The 16585-nt window shown below is 47.8% G+C and overlaps 1 protein-coding gene across 4 annotated transcripts in view; it reads left to right on the top strand.

The window, feature by feature from the left end:
- Positions 1–16585, top strand: part of uggt2 (UDP-glucose glycoprotein glucosyltransferase 2) — a 33717-nt gene that overhangs the window by 14345 nt on the left and 2787 nt on the right. The window contains exons 22-40 of one of the 4 annotated variants that reach the window (XM_053877964.1): positions 1594–1725; positions 2109–2239; positions 3123–3218; positions 3337–3439; positions 3903–3982; positions 5127–5316; positions 5398–5556; positions 6637–6722; positions 8856–8940; positions 9010–9092; positions 9199–9279; positions 9356–9379; positions 12123–12227; positions 12300–12384; positions 12608–12790; positions 13913–14073; positions 15269–15383; positions 15445–15561; positions 16383–16524. In XM_053877964.1, coding sequence (XP_053733939.1) covers positions 1594–1725; positions 2109–2239; positions 3123–3218; positions 3337–3439; positions 3903–3982; positions 5127–5316; positions 5398–5556; positions 6637–6722; positions 8856–8940; positions 9010–9092; positions 9199–9279; positions 9356–9379; positions 12123–12227; positions 12300–12384; positions 12608–12790; positions 13913–14073; positions 15269–15383; positions 15445–15561; positions 16383–16524 — 2158 coding nt within the window. The remainder of the gene's footprint in view (positions 1–1593; positions 1726–2108; positions 2240–3122; positions 3219–3336; positions 3440–3902; positions 3983–5126; positions 5317–5397; positions 5557–6636; positions 6723–8855; positions 8941–9009; positions 9093–9198; positions 9280–9355; positions 9380–12122; positions 12228–12299; positions 12385–12607; positions 12791–13912; positions 14074–15268; positions 15384–15444; positions 15562–16382; positions 16525–16585) is intronic. The other 3 variants (XM_053877965.1, XM_053877966.1, XM_053877967.1) reach the window with 3 other exon arrangements.

The raw sequence follows: 16585 nt of genomic DNA, 5'->3' as shown, positions 1-16585 counted from the left end.
TTGGCAAGAACCTTACGATATGATACACATCTCAACACTTGGGTCATGATACGTTATGCATCACGATACTTGGGTCACGATACGTTATGCATCACGATACTTGGGTCACGATACGTTATGCATCACGATACTTGGGTCATGATATAATACACATCATGATACTTGGGTTGGGATACATTATATGTCACGACACTTGGCCTGTGATACGATAATATTGCGTATCATAATTATTATAATATATTATTATCTATTCAATTACATTAAAAAAAAAAAACCAAACATCAAATATAGTGTTACATACATACATTTAATTTGGAAATGGGAAGTGCACCATAAATTACTGTTTCTTATTATTATTACTGTCATTGAAAACATGAGCAATGCTTCTATTTCTGACAGCACAAAAATGTCTTGTATTTTACTTGCAATTTGGCTGAAATATGATTATTATTTTCATGAAGAAACCCCATCATGTTGAGAGCTGTTGTATCTGAGGCCACATTATCGTGATGTGCTGCTGTATCGGTCTGAATGCCATCACTGGACTGAATCATGGAGTTTTACCCCACACTGATGGACATATCTGCTCAAACTCAGAGATTCATCTGCCACGGCTTTCTTGATTCAAGTGCAACTGTCTGAAGCAATGATGATGGATGAGGCCGTTTCTCCCCTCCTCTCCCTGAACAGCAGCTTACTGAACACATTTGGAGCACGCGTGATGCTCCCCAGCCTGCGGATGTTGAGGCGAGCAGCCCACTGACTGTCAGTTCCACTTGATGTATCACAGGGGCCAGCACGCGCCGGCCTCCACATGCTGTGTCTTTAATTTTAAATTGTTGCTGGATACCAGGTGTGCATTGCTGGATGACTAGCCAAGCACCGAAGAAGCGCTCAGCCGAGCGTAGCCGTCACTCTGTTCCAGCGAAGCCTGTCTGCACACATCTGCCGGCACCGGCAAATTAAGAAGTTGATCTTTCCCTTATTAGTGATTTCAGTCCCGCACATCAACAGTGAAATCTAGCGTCCTCTCCTCAGCCGTGTGTGGCCCAGACAATAAGAAGAAAACGCTCCTGAAGTGGTAAAGAAAGATTGCGAGTAGTGCGAGCTGAGCCTGAGAGTCATGGGACCCGGTTTATTATTGGCTGCCAGACAGAGTTGCTGACTGGATTGTGCTGACATTATTGGTATTTCACCTGTTCTCTGGAGGAGATAAATGTTGGAGAAACTAATAACCTGACTCCACAAGTGCTTCTCGCTCCCTCGCCTAATTTGTTATGGACAAAAATGGCTGCTGTTTAATTAGAGGTTTCCTGTATTAATTACAAATTGATTCGTCTCATGCTGGCACGTGTGCGTGGAGACAGCCTGGTTTCTGGCCGCCATGTTTTCTGTTTGCAGCGCGGCGGTGGTTTCAATATTATTGTGAATAACTGATCAGCGTTTCCCTCCTATCATTACTCATTCTTTCTTTCTCCAGCCAGAGCGCGGTTTGGTTTTGGACAGTTCCAGAGTCGAAATTTCACACCGCCGAATGAGTCAACTGTTCATCCTTTTGTTTGTGCTAAACAAACACTTTGTGTGGCGCTCCAGGGCATGGACAGAGATGCATTTGAGAAGAAGTTCAACACAATGGAAGTGGATTTTATCCGCAGTCAGCAGCTCTTCTGTCGTGAGGCGCTGAAGCTGAAGCCTGGCGAGCGAGCCGTGATCAGCAATGGCAGGGTGAGTGCGGCACCAGCAGTCACACTGGCTTTTTAATTGAATTAAGATCCCCAACAATGATGCAAGTCAGCATGGAGCGCTGCCTCTGCTTCCCTCACCGGAGCTCACTGGTGGCACTGACTGCTTTGTGTGGGCGTGCGGACAGGGCTGATGTCAGATATCCTAACAATAACCACTGCTAAAGAGGCCATCCTCTAAGATATCACTCGCAATTAATATCATTTTGCTGCAGTGAAGGGCCTTCATTCCCGAAATAGAAGCGAGAGAAAACCCAGACAGCCAGAAAGACTTTTGGAGTGACCACATTTTATTTCACTCGTGTCGGCTGTAGAGATAAGAATAGCAAGAATTGGGATCTAACCCAATCATTTTCCGTGTTCTAGATCATCGGCCTCTTTGAAGAGCAAGAGGAGTTTACTGTGGAGGATTTCCAGCTCCTGGAGAAGATTACACGGCAAAGTGCTGCTGAGAAAGTTCAAGCTAAAGTTAAAATGATGGGGAGGAAGCCACAACAGTATGTATCTCACTGCTTTACCCGTGCACACACACACACTCGTGGTCAGGTCCTGCTCCTGCCGTGCTGGTCTCTCTGCAGACTTAAGTTCCTTCTGTACGACACGTGACTCTGATCTCAACCTCCTTCATATGCGCCCTGAGAAGAGATCCAAACATGTTTTGGGCTGCATTAACATACAGACTTGGTGTCAGATCTTCTTCTTTGGCTTTTGGCATTTCCCCTCAGTGTTGCCACATCAAGTCGGCCTCCTCCACTTTTACCTGTCTGAATCATCTTCTTGTCTCGCCTCCTCCTCTTCATCTCCATTATCCTCGGTCCAACTCTCTCCACAAAACAACCACCTTTGTCTCCTCCTCATGTCCCTCTGATAGACTCATTTTAGACCTGGTCCTTCCTTCTGACGACTACCTTAATATCTTCATGTCTGAGTCTTCTAACTCTGACAACACTGATATATATATATATATATATATACATATACATATATATAAACTCCTCGGTACAGTTTGTTAAAGCACCCCCCCCCCTTTTTGTGTTATGTGTCCATTTTTGTCTGTAGCTCTTTCTCTATTAAAATAAAATCATGGTTCTTGTCGGCACTTTTGCAGCATAGGAAAGAATCATGCAGTGTAATGTTCCACCCCTAATGGTTATTTTCCATTGTTTTTGTTGAGATATAGTCAAGTGTGAGTTGTAATGACAGTGCAGACCCGCCGTTGGACCAGTAAGGCATCTCTTTCACCCTTGCTGCTGCTCTCAGCTCCCAGTTGCCTCCACCTGGCTGCACTCTCTTCTTCACCTGCCTCACAGATATCTCAATGAAGTGTTAAGTGAAAGAGGTCCTTGTCTTGGTCTAAATGTTACGACTGTTTTGCCTCAGAGCCAGTGATTTGATCATGAAAGTCGACGCCCTCTTGGCGGCAGCCCCGAAAGGAGAGACCAGGAAAGATGTCCACTTCACCAAAGTCAACCACAGGTAGGATGAGTTCCTGAACCGAGCTACTATTTTAGACTCAATATTTTCACCTTTCTTCTTTTCGCGTTGCTTGCCATGCTGGTTAAAAATGCCCTCATTTGTGCTCTGCTCTTGTCAGCGTGCTCCATCTGTCGCCGCGAGAGAATGAGGTCTATTACGACGTGGTCGCTATCGTCGACCCGCTCACAAGACAGGCGCAGAAGATGTCCCACCTTCTGATGGTGAGTTCTATTTCTCTCTTATTCTCTTGCTCACATCTCTCTGAAACCTCTCTTGAGAGCACTCCTGACTCTGAATGAATCATCTGTGACGTAGTACATCCCTGGAAGTTACCGCAGTGCTACGTTCTTCTGCAAAATGAAATAACGTGCATCAAATGTGCGAAACAAAGCACCGCAATTCAGCAATCGAGAAGATTTTCTGGCACTGCTCAGGAGCTCTTGGGGAAGAAAACAAGACAGCTTTCCCTTTCATGCTGCAAAGTAGCTGCTCAATACCAGAAAATCGGAACGTCACTTTATTTGTTTTGGAACGACCCAAATACTCATGTTTACTTGTTGGAACCCAGAAAGACAGAGCGGTCAGAGACGTGGTTCCAGCTCATTAAAACATCTGAGAAGTAGTGTGTCCACGGCACCGGCAGCACGTGCTCAGACTGGCTCTCTGCTTTTGTCGTTGCTCCAGGTGCTCAGTCAAGTGGTTAATGTGAGGCTGCAGATATTCATGAATTGCAGGGGCAAGTTGTCAGAGATGCCCCTCCAGAGGTAAGTTCCTCCTCCGGCAGTAATTAAATTTTCCTGTTTGGGTTGTTTGTATCTCCTCTGACCATTGACCGAGAGTTTCTGCCGCGCTTAGCCCCCTTGTAAATTTTTTACTGTGCTGATGGAATCTACTTAATAACACCACCTTATTGCTCTGAGCCTCGGCTTGCGTCCCGGCTGTGCTGCGGTTTGGAAGAAAAACAATCAAACCTGGGCAAAAAGACACAAATGAAACACAGCCATGTAAAATGATTCGAAATAAACTCACTATTTTTTTTGTTTCTTATGGAAACTGTCCCAAGTTGGTCATTGTTGATCCCATCAGTCTGATGGAATGGATGTGTAGCCTTATATTTACCTGGTTTCTAACCGCTCTTTAGCATCCCTTGATATAAACAGGTACGGATATGCTACCAGCCATTTGACAGAGTTCCTCAGGGATCTGTGAGCGGCTCATGCTGCTTGGTTAGTTTCTAATGGCGTCACTGGCTCGTCCGGTCACATGACCAGCTCCTTTTAGAGACCTCACACAGGTTTTTTTTAATTGAACTTGGAAGCAAGTCCTCCTCCACTTCTGTTGTGTCATGTGATCGACACTCTCTAGACACTTGATCGAAGAGAAACTACTCATAGTGTTTTTGGCAATGGGTTTTCTGCTGAAAACTGAAGGGAACGCGGCTGCACCTCTGCCACGTCTCCATTGTGTCACATCAGAGGAGCATGGCTGGGAAGGTACGACTGCTGCAGCGCTTATAGGCGGCATCATGTGTTGCATACTCATAATCTCTGTTTGTCTTCCAACGACTTGCTCTCCCTCTGTCTCCGATGTCATCAATCGCTTTATAGTGCCATTTTCACAAGACTTCTTCACTCATGTTTTATTCAGGACAGAGACAAATGATGAATTATTAACTGCCTGATTTGGTGTGTAGTTATTAAGAACCCTTCACAGTACTACAACTTTCACTTGGAAGGGACTGCACTTGCCGAGCTGTCGCAACAGAAGCCGTCTCCACTGCCCCAGAAACAGAACTATTGTGCAGCACGTCAACATTTCACAAGTGCTAATGCTTATGTCTGAGGCGGATTGTTTTGTGTGTGTCAGTCTAGCCAGGACAGAGCATATTTTTATTGTCTGTGTTTGCAGCTTTTACTCCTTCGTGCTGGAGCCTGATGTGGTTTTCCTAGCCAACGACAGCGTGTCTCCAGGACCGCTCGCCCGTTTCACGGAGCTGCCAGAGTCTCCTCTGCTCACCCTGAACATGATCACTCCAGAGGGCTGGATGGTGCAGGCTGTGAGCAGCCCCCATGACTTGGACAACATCCACCTCCAAGATGTAGGCTGCCTCTCTGCCACCGCTGCCTCGTCTCATTCTTCTCAGCCCGAGTTACTGTTGTGATTCCTCACTCCGTTGTAGGTTAGCGGGGTCGTGGCGGCGGAGTACGAGCTGGAGCACCTCTTGGTGGAAGGACACTGCTTTGACCTGTCGACTGGCCAGCCTCCTCGCGGACTCCAGTTCACGCTGGGCACGAGTCAGGAGCCGCTGATGTATGACACGATCGTCATGGCCAACCTGGTAAGAGGCCATACAGAGACCCGGGGTGACTGCACCTCATTTGGCAGGCATTTTTAGGTGACACTTCCTGACACTACTCTATTAACGGTGAAGCTGGAATGGGAGCCGGGTGCGCTCACCTAAACCACTTCAGTTCTTTACCAGATTAAAGTGAGAAGTCTCTTTCTGCCGGCTCCTGATCCGAGTCTCTGGCGGTCACTTGTGCACTCCTCCTTCCGACACAGGATCCAAGTCTCCCAGGATCTCTAACTTGACTCGTTCTTTCGGCTGCTGAAGCAAGTCTTTCACTTCACTCTGTTGTTCTCTTCTTGTTCTGGCTCACTATTCATGTATTTGTTGCTCTCTCTCCTGTTTTTTAGTCTCATGATCCAGGTCTGTCACTCACTGTTTGGGTCTGTAATCTAAGTCTCTTACAGTCTCTCATTCACTCTTTCTTCTGGCTCCTGAACCAAGTCTTTTGCTCTGTCATTCACTTCTTCCTCCAGCTAATGATCCAAGTGTCTCTCTCAATCTTCAGACTTGTGAGCCAAGTTTCTATCGTTCTCTTGTTCTTTGGTCACGATCCAAGTTTCTGGCACTCATTTGTGCATTTGTTTTTCAGTCTCATGATCCAAGTCTGTCAGTCACTTGTGTGCTACTTCTTCAGGTCCTTGATTCTTTCAGCTCCTGAAGTATTTCACTCTCCTGTTCACTTGTTCCGCCAGCTTAGGATCTATAGTTGTCTGTCTCTTGTTCACTCATTCTTGCGGCTCCTGATCTTGTCTGTCTTTGTGCCTCTCGTCCTGAGTCGCTGCGATAGGCTGCAGCCCTATGCGACCTTGTAAAGGAGCGAGTAGAAGACGATGAACATGTGCTGGGGAGACAAACACTTTCTGAATGTTATCCTGGGCCACTCATGGCCCCCCAGCCAGACTTTGGACCCACCGCTCTTGGTTTAGAGATTAAATTAACAGATACTTGCGTCATTTTTTGATCTTAAAAATAGAAAAAACGTTTCCCCTGCTGGTTCTTGTTTTGGAACAAGGTTGTGCCTTTTCAATGCATTTTAATGTGAAGCCTGTGCATCTGTTTTGTTTGCAGGGATACTTTCAGCTGAAAGCCAACCCTGGCGCCTGGTCGCTGCGATTACGAAAAGGCAGGTCTGAGGAGATCTACGACATTCTCTCGTGAGTCGCCGCACGCTTTCTCTCACACAAGCGTCCGCCGTCATTAAAGCCATCACCCGCTCGCAGCGCTCGGGTTTGAGTCACGGCGGCGCTGCAGTGCTGCTAACAGTGGCGGATGAAGGTTGTGATGAGAGCAGGGACTCGTGTGGAGCTGGGAGGAGAGACGGGCAGGTGGGAGGGAGGGGGCCTCAGTGATTCAGCCGGTCACCGCGCCACATCTTCTGCCTCCGTCTGCAGTGCCGCAGTTCCACTCAGACCAGCGTAGGTGTCAGGAGTTATGTATACTCAGCAGCCTGCGTCGGTGTTATTTCATCTTCCCCGATAAATGGAGACCCTTTTCATAAGTAGTTTCACAAACTTGATGGTTTCTTTCGGACTCGGTGAAGAACTGTAATTGCCTGCTGTCAGAGCTTATATCCCTCGCGTGCCGGCGCCACAGCGTACAATGCTAAGTGCTTCCCTGATCATAGATATTGTCCTCCCTGGCCTTTTGCACACAAGATTTAGGACACATACAGCCCTCGGTTCCGCTGGAATCATATCAGACAAGCCAAGATTTATCCCCCAATCCTCCAGGTGAAGCTAAGAGGTGATGTCATTTTTCACCTTGGCAGTGTCATTATTCTTGTGGTTAGCGGCGCTCTGCTCCGGTTAGGTGGCCGATCGGAGCCTGTTGGGAAGTGTCTGTGCACTCCACTCCCCTGAGCCTGCACTTTCCTGTTGCGTGCAGCGCTGCCACCGCTCCTCCGCGCTCTGACAGCGATGAATGAGACGGCCGAGTTCTTCTTCTCACAGCGGGGATACAGATTGATCTCTGGTGCTTTCCAACACAAACCTTTAAGCCTGAGTGGAACCGGGGATAGCAGAGGGGGGCCAAACACAAACTGCATTTGAGCAATTGGGGGAGATGCACTCTGTGCCCTGCGAGTCGGGGGCATTCATCTTCGTGATAAGGTGAGCTTTTTGTCTTTAGTAAGCAGCAGGGTTGTAATGGCTCGCGGTTACACGGCCTATTGCTCATCTCTGTCCAAAGTTGCTCCCTTGTGTTTCACCCCCAGTCTCCTCCTGCCAAAACACATTCCGCACTCAGCCAGAACACAATTACAGAGAACAGCTCGTGTTTCACAATCAATGCTGCAAAGACTTTCTCATTAAAACTACAAGTATATGCAGTCTGGATGGAAAGTAGCAGTGGCCTAAATAATGCCGCGCTGACTGCTGGTAATGATGACGGCCAATGAATGTGGTCAGTGTGACCCGGCGGCCGCTCGCTGTTCAATTTGAATCCAAGTTGTTAACCCCTTATGGAAGCTTCAAGCAGCACCTGACGGCAGAAAAGCGAGCCTTTCCACTGGTATACCTGTCAGGATGGTAGACCCCCGCGCCTCTGCTGGAGGAGTCGCTCATGCTTCTCAGTACACATCACTGCCTTTGTAACACAATACAGTGATTATGGAGTTAGCAAGTCATTTGGAGGCTGATTTTATTTTATTAACAGGCTGGTTAGGGAGTGTTGTGGCACACTTCACCTGCTCATCGTGCGCATCGCCAGCCTTGTGACCGCAACAGGCTCATATTGTATGGACGGCCGGTGAGAGTCAAACGTGCATAGTCAAGACTCCGCCCCACTTACCGCCGCCATGCCACAAGTGTTTTTTTCTGAATTCTACCTCTGTATCTGTGTGTTGTGTCAGTGTAGTTTGTCAGCAGCAACATTTAAGAGGACAAGACAGGGGTCAGACGGGCAACATCTCAGCTCTGACTGGAGTTTGACCTCTGACTGTTGTAGAGACTGTGACCGTTTGACCTGTGGGAATGTGTGGAAGTGACAGGTGACCCTCTTGAAACATGGCCACCACCATTGAGGCACTTCAATGGTGGTGTGCCTCAATGGCACACCACCATTGAGGTGGTGTGCCATTGAGGCACACCACCTCAATGGTGGTGTGCCTCAATGGCACACCACCATTGACGTCCATGACGTCAATGGACGTCAATGGTGATTTTACAATTTTCTTGTAAAATGCAACATTCTGCTGAATTCATTTGTGGACTGCGTGTGGCGGTGAAACTACACTGCTGCTCTCTGAATGAACTGTTCCATCAACCCTGACTTGGATCTCTGCGCCGCAGACATGACGGCACTGACTCACCCGCAGATGGCAGCGATGTCGTGGTTCTGCTGAAGAGCTTCCACAGCAAGATCATCAAAGTCAGGGTGAGTTTCTCGACCGTTTAGAGTGTGTGATTATCTGGAAAGGCTTTCACATCCTCTCTCCCTATGCAGGTCCAGAAGAAGGCAGACAAGATGAATGAAGATCTTTTAAGTGAGACGAGCGAAAGCAAAGGATTGTGGGACTCCCTCTCCAGGTAACCTGTTGTTGTTCATCTCCGTTCTGATTTGCATCAAAAGCGGCGGGACTTAGAACATGGCCGTGCCTTCTGTTGTCAATGATCATTACATTACGGTCTTCAGGAGCTCTCACTCCTCCACGGGATCCAGGGTGCAGTATTACGCTGTCAGGTCTACTCTTGCCAAAAATATGTGCTTCTGTAGGTATGTGTTTGCAGCACCGGTGTGCCTTTGCTAACTGTGTGATCCTGTCTCCTCACTTAACGCTTGCTGTGTGAAGTGTTTGGAGCACTTTTGAGAGAAGGTAGGCAGCGTGGCAGCAACCCTTTTAACACCACAAACCCGTCCGTCATGTTTATCAGCATGCGGCGTTATCTGATGCCTGCGCTTGCTATTCCAGTCGCCTCCATCTTGCAGTGAATATGAATTTTTCACACCTGTTTCTGTGTGCGATCGTCGTTGCTGCTGTGTGCGCCTGTGTCCCGACGTCCTCGCTGTGATGTGTTTTAGCCTTAAATTGTTGCCTCGTTGAAAAGAGGTTGACGACATCATGGCTGAAATGGTCTGAAGCTGAATGTGAACTGGGAGGAGGATCAGCTGCTCCGAGTCTGAGGCCATGCAGGGTTTCTGCTCTTGTAAACGATGGTGGCGCTGTGGCTTCAATGAGGGTCGACAGAAGAATGACCTCTTTTTAAAAAACAAACTTTCAACGTATTAAAACAAAGTGGAAACATCCAAACTAGTGGAAAACCCATAACGCATCATGGACTTGGACATGAAGATGGTGGTTTAAGAGATGGAGCGCTGAAGGTCGGCAAAGAGATTCACTTCACTAACACACTGCCGCGTCTGGCATGAGGTGAAGAAAGAGCTGAGCCAGAGGACACTGACCAGTGGGTTTCTCCTTTCACTAGTGGTCACCAGTATTGTATGTAGCTGAGGAACAAGAGTCATCCAGAAGACAGTCAGAGTAGAACCTCTGCTTCTCCGAAACCAGTTGGCAGCTCTGGTCCTGGACTCCAGCAAAGCCAACCCTAATGAAACTCAACACACAATCGGGCACACAGGTCCCAGAGTTATTGTAGCCGTGATAATCACCTAGCATCTTCTTAAATGAGGGAGAAGATTGCAGCGGAGCTGGTGAGATAAAGAAGCTGTAAAACCTCCCGCTTTATTTGTTAAATCCATAAGAGTCTCGGACTTCCCTGAAGTGTTGGAAATGATTATGACCAGACTGAGAAATCAAATCCTTACTCTCAAACGGGTCCCTGATGCTTCATCTCAGCTTTATGGTGTTCCTCCACGTGCTTGATTTTTTTTTTTAAAGCCCCACATGTTAGCAGAATGCTAATGTCTCCCAATAAGCAAGAGTTTTGCCTGCAGATGTGATCAATATTCTGTAAGGTCTCTGAAGCGCGCTGCAGTGCTGGAGGCCCTGAGTAATATCCAGCAGTCTGTGGGCATCAGTGGACCACACGCGTGATGTGCCTCCTCTGAGGCTCGGCTGGAGAGCGCTACCTTTGGAGTTTGACCGGCGGAGAGTTGGCTTTAGTGGAGACAAACAATCTGCTCTGTGCTGTCACACCTCCCTCACTCTCGCTGGTGTCGCTGCGGCGCCGCGGGCCACAGGATGTGATGGAGTGTGGGAGAGAAACCCCCTCCCTCATTGGCAGTCGCTTACAGACAAGGACACACAGTTTGACTGCAGACACATCTCGCCTCCAGCCCACGCCCTGATTTGTGTTGGCTAAGTGTTCATGCGTCATGAGCTCCGGCTCCTTAATGGATGTGGGTCAGTGTTTTCACATCAAGTATCGGCCCGTCCTTCCTCTCTTTCAGTCAAACACTGTTTTTTGGCTCAAACAAAACCAAGCTAAAGGTCGGACAGATCAGCTGACTGCAAAGGAGATGAGCTCAGTGATCGAACTTTCTTTCTTCCTCATACTGTTGCACTAAAACCAATTCAATGATTGAAGTTTTAGATACAAAAAAAAAATCATAATTTGAGGATACGATCACACGTAATTGTATCATTTTTTTGCATTCATGTATTTATTTATCTTCTAAAATGTAGTGAAATTATTTGAATTACTTTAGAATGAGAATATTTTAATGCATTTCATTGCACCTGGAAGTGTGATGTTCACTGGCTTCATTTATCTCCGCTAACAGATTAGCTTATTAATGATTCAATCTGAGCTGAGAAAATTCAATTAAAATTAATATTCACAAAAATACCAATCAAGTCAAAATCAAATCATATATCTATATGAAAGATGTATATGTATAGCTTATTTATTCATTTTTTATTTTCCACGGAATTTAACTCAAGCAATACATTCTCAAAATACGCTGTGTGTTGCAGTGCATGCTGGGAATACCATCACTGAGCTCAACGTGTTGCTGTGTCTGATCATTATTTATTTATCTATTTATTTTTATGAATGAGTGACCTGTTTGTCTACCTTGCTACATGAAAAAAAAAAAAAAATTAATATAAAATACAATTTAAAATTAAATAATAAAATATATATTTTTTATTTTTTGTAAATATATTTTTCCAAAAATTGAAATTTACAAAAGAATAAGACATAAACCCATTTTTATTTAAATGTTAGAGATCTAAATAGTGCTGATACTTCAGTTAAAATACATTAAATAGCTGTATGGAACATGTACAGAAATACAGTAAATTGGCCTAAAAAATAGCCGAAGTTTAGTACACATTTATACTTTCACTGGTGCCATGCTGAAGAAAGCCACACTCAATCCATGCGTGTCGTCCAAGTTGTTGAGTTGTCACCACAAAAGCACCAAAGCAAACAGTGTTGTGTTGATCCTGCCACGACTAGCTGACAGAGCTTCAAGTGTCGGCAGACTGAGGTTGGCTTCCATTCATATTTAACTGCCATGTTCAATGTTTTCATCCCACTGCCGTTGTTCCCAGCTTTTCAAAAGCATGGTGTCTTCTGCCCCACTTGTGATCGACGGCTCTTTCGTGACAAACAGCATCAATAAATCATAAATAATCTTCTGTTGTGTTGCAGCATCACGGGAGGCGGCTCCAAGAAGAAGGACGGCGAGCAGAAGAAAGAGGACGTGCTCAACATCTTCTCTGTGGCGTCCGGTCATTTGTACGAGCGATTCTTGAGGTTTGTTAGTTGCGCGTCGCTCGCCGTCTCGTTGTTGCTTCTCAGCTCACCTCCGATCCGTCTCTGCTCCAGGATAATGATGCTGTCTGTGCTGCGGAACACCAAGACGCCCGTCAAATTCTGGTTTCTGAAGAACTACCTGTCGCCTTCCTTCAAGGTTCCTCTCTCTTCATGACATTTCCGTTTGGCGTCTGATCACAGTCTTTCGACTGCAGCGCCGCGGCTTGTGACGCCAAACACGGCGAGCGTCGGTGCCCTTTCTTCTTCTGAAACTCTTTCTAGTTTATTTCTATATTTCAAAAAGCCGATTCATCAGATGAAAAGTGCTGAGACTAAACTCAACATCGACTCCAGAATCTGTCCTCACGTATGATCCTCAGGAGACCATCCCTCACATGGCCCGGACCTACGGCTTCCAGTACGAGCTGGTCCAGTACAACTGGCCGCGCTGGCTCCACCAGCAGACGGAGAAGCAGCGCATCATCTGGGGATACAAGATCCTCTTCCTGGACGTTCTCTTCCCGCTGGCCGTCGACAAGATCATCTTTGTGGACGCAGATCAGGTGAGAGCCGAGCCGGTCCTGTCGCAGAGACACACGTGTCTCTCTCTCCCCACAGAGAAACTAGACAAGCGCTCTTGTTTCACCCAACATCATTGACCTGGTTTCATCCTGTCGTCATCATTAGCTATGTTTTAGCATCTGAAATATCATTGAGAGCAATGAGCTCACTGGGACAGAAGGTGGCAGTAGTGTCCACAGTAGCCAAAGAAGAAGTGGAGCTGCAGCCGCCTCCATTAACATGCCCTTAGATTTAGCCAAAATCTCTCCATCCTTTTTTGAGTTATTTTGCTGATCCATGATCAGCGTTTCAACACGTTTCAAAGGTGTTATATATAAGTGTGTTATGTATCAGTGTGTTATAAGTGTGTCCTCATTTTCGGAGGCCAGCAGATGGCAGTCTCAGCTGGATATCGATCATTGGCTTTGTCCAAGTGTTTCTATGAAACCTCACATCTTTTTTGAAACCAAGAGCGCCCCCTGTTGAGAACAGTGTTTCATGAAACCTCATGGACCGAGTGTTTAGGTGGTCCAGGAGCGGGAGCCAAAGAATGTGATGAAAGTTCATTGACTACAAGTTTCAGCACAAATGGAGTGTAAATAAAATGTACGACGTAACGTGACCCCCAAGCCAGCTGCGATAACTTAATGAGAATGTCCGGGACGTTCTGTGGCGTTAGCTGCGGCTATGGGAGTGGCAGAACAAACCCAGAAAAGAAAAGAAGTGAGTGAGAAAAGTGACTTGGTGAAATGCTCGTATGCAGAACCAGAAGAAGAAGACTAGATTACTGAAGAGGAAGTGGGAAGTCCAGAACAGAGCTGTACCGAGAGCCTGGCTGGATCATGTTCCGCGCCTGACTTGGACTGATCAGAGAGCTGCACTTGTTGGAGAGACTACGAGGACCAGTGACATTAAGATCTGACAAAATACAAGCTTAAAGGAAGGGGGCGTGACCCAATAACAACCACACTCCCCTACGAGTTCAGGCCGGAATGTATGGCCACGCCCCCTCCGAGTCCAGCAGGAGTCACCTCTCCACATGACTTTTTCTGGCTGGTCAATGTTGGAATACATGTGCGCTACACCCTGAAGACAGTGCTGACTCGGCTTCTTTCTCTCCACAGATCGTCCGAGCTGATCTGAAGGAGTTGAGGGATCTGGACCTGGAGGGCGCCCCCTACGGCTACACCCCCTTCTGCGACAGCCGTAAGGACATGGACGGCTATCGCTTCTGGAAGAGCGGCTACTGGGCGTCGCACCTGGCGCACAGGAAGTACCACATCAGGTAGAGTCGTAAGGCCGATCTTCCACGGGCTGGTCTTCCACTCTGAGAAGGTCGGTCATGTACCTGTGAGGTGCTCCAGATGTGAAGGGAATGAAGTGCAGAATAAATTCACCGTTTTTGAGACCATTAAGATTCCAAACGTTGGGCCTCCCCAGACGCCCACATGCTCGCTCGCCCTGAACGTGGCGTGGCGTTTCTCATGTCATTGCCGAACAGAGTTTTGAAAAGCAGGTGCCTCTGGATTAAGCTTGTCAGTGGTGTTTGTAGCTCAGTGGAAAGAAGCGATGGCAGTCTCTCGACGCGCAGGTGAACCTTCATTGGGAATGATTCTGAGCCACTGGACAGCCACTCACCTATGTTGCGGGAGACAGTGGTCCTCTTCATTTGCTCTTCAACAGCAAGTCCTCCAACGTCATCTTCATCCTCCTCCAGTCACACTTTGAGGGGTCTACCCTCTAAGGTCCTCTGCACACCTTCATCATCCATCTTGAACCACACTGTGGTCCTCCTCTTCTTCATTCTCCACAAAACCCTTTACTTTGTCTCCACATGAGATCAGAGTCGGTGAAAAACATCCCTCCATTTTCTGCCTCTCGTACCCGAGTTGCGGGGGTGGAGCCTGTCCCATGGCTCATGTCCCATGTAGCATCTGCATGTTTTTGGATGGTGGGAGGAAACCAGAGTGCAAAGGAGCTTGTGTCTCTGTTCAGCTGTTAATGTTTGATGAACACTAATCGTGTGACTGCGACACTGATCTTAATATCCCAAATATTACCCATGATGCACTATTAGCCGAGTTATCTGGATCGACTCCAGTCCCGATCAGAACACCGAAATGTTGGACGCTCAGAGCCTCTTTGTCTGGTCTCACTGGCGCTGCATCCTGGAGTGGGGTCTGCGGAACGTTGTTTTCCTGACGTTACAAAGTGTGGGGTTTTGAGAGGAGAATGGAAAAGCTTCTCCTCTGTGGCGCCTCTGCAGCGCCGGCCTCCATGACTGCAGTTATGAGTGGTGCACCAGGGCCACACCTGTGGGAGGTGCAGGTCTTGTGCGGTCAAGTGGATTCTTTCTTAGCTGAAGAGCCCTGTTGAGGCCGAGCCTGCTCAGATGTAGGTCAGGTTGGGAGTTCAGGAGCCTGAAGTCTGAGGGTGGACAGACAGCAGAGGTCCCTGACCGGAGCCGTTCTTCTCTCCAGCGCGCTCTACGTGGTGGACCTGAAGAAGTTCCGCAAGATCGCGGCCGGAGACCGGCTGCGAGGACAGTACCAGGCTCTGAGCCAGGACCCCAACAGCCTGTCCAACCTGGACCAGGTGAGCAGCGCCCGCGCCAGCGCCCGCAGCCCCCCTTGACTCTGCTCTGCTCTGGTTCCAGGATCTCCCCAACAACATGATCCATCAAGTGTCCATCAAGTCACTGCCGCAGGAGTGGCTGTGGTGCGAGACCTGGTGCGACGATGCGTCCAAGCTCACGGCCAAGACCATCGACCTGGTGAGTCTCCAGTTAATGACCAGCTCCAAACCAGCCTGGGGCCACTGCTTCATCTGAAAACAGACCCTTCTGTTCTGGTGGGACCCGCCTCTCCCAGCTCTCACACGGGCGGTTCTGCCCCGGTGTGAGCTCACGTGATGTCGTCACCACAAGTTTGTTTTGTTTGACCCCTGTGACATCGGTCGTTCTTGTTTTAACTAATGCTCATTGTGTTATATTTTTAAAAAATTATATTTTAATATGATAAATATATTTTCACACACAACTGCCTTATATTTTTCAGAGAAAAGTGTTTCTCTCAACTATTATTTTTTATTAAAATACTTATTTTTAAATTCATTACTTACTTTAATACTGTTTTTTTTTCACAATAACTGTATTTTCCCAATTCATTAGTTTGTTTTTTTTTTGCTCTAACTTCAATGAACTCAAATTCCTCAATTCCTGTTTTGTTGAGCGGCTCTTCCTGCGCAGGCAGTGTTTGGTCTGCAGCTCCTGGAGCTGGCGGCGTCCGAGGTGGACGTGGACTCTGCAGGTCCGGACTGACGCGCTCCTGAAAGATGCGCACGACATAAATGTCAGGATTGGATTATGGGTCCGGCCGAGCGGCGGATTATCTCCGGCCGCTCGGGCCCATGATGCACTTGGCCTTTTGGGAGACAAGTGAGGAGCAGTTCCGCAGCCTCTAAACTGATTTGGGGAATTAGTGGCGGAGCTCTCACGCTGCAGTGGAGGCACCAGACACGCGCTCATGTCCTCTTAACAGAGGTGGAAACGAAGTTAGACGGAGCTGAGTGACGGCGTCTGCTTCTGTGCTGCAGTGCAACAACCCCAAGACCAAGGAGCCCAAGCTGGCGGCGGCCGCGCGCATCGTGCCCGAGTGGGTGCAGTACGACGGCGAGATCAAGGAGCTGCTGAGGCGCGTCCGGAACGAGACGGCGGCCAAGAAAAGCGCCAGAGAAGGTAAAGGGACACGCTGGCTGGCGACCCGCCGCTGGCTGGCGACCCGCCCGAGTCTGACGCT

Source organism: Synchiropus splendidus, chromosome 10 (genome assembly GCF_027744825.2).
Source record: "Synchiropus splendidus isolate RoL2022-P1 chromosome 10, RoL_Sspl_1.0, whole genome shotgun sequence".
Taxonomy (NCBI): Eukaryota; Metazoa; Chordata; class Actinopteri; order Syngnathiformes; family Callionymidae; genus Synchiropus; species Synchiropus splendidus.
The sequence above is the reverse complement of the archived record's forward strand: the minus strand, read 5'-3'. Positions and strand labels throughout refer to the sequence as shown.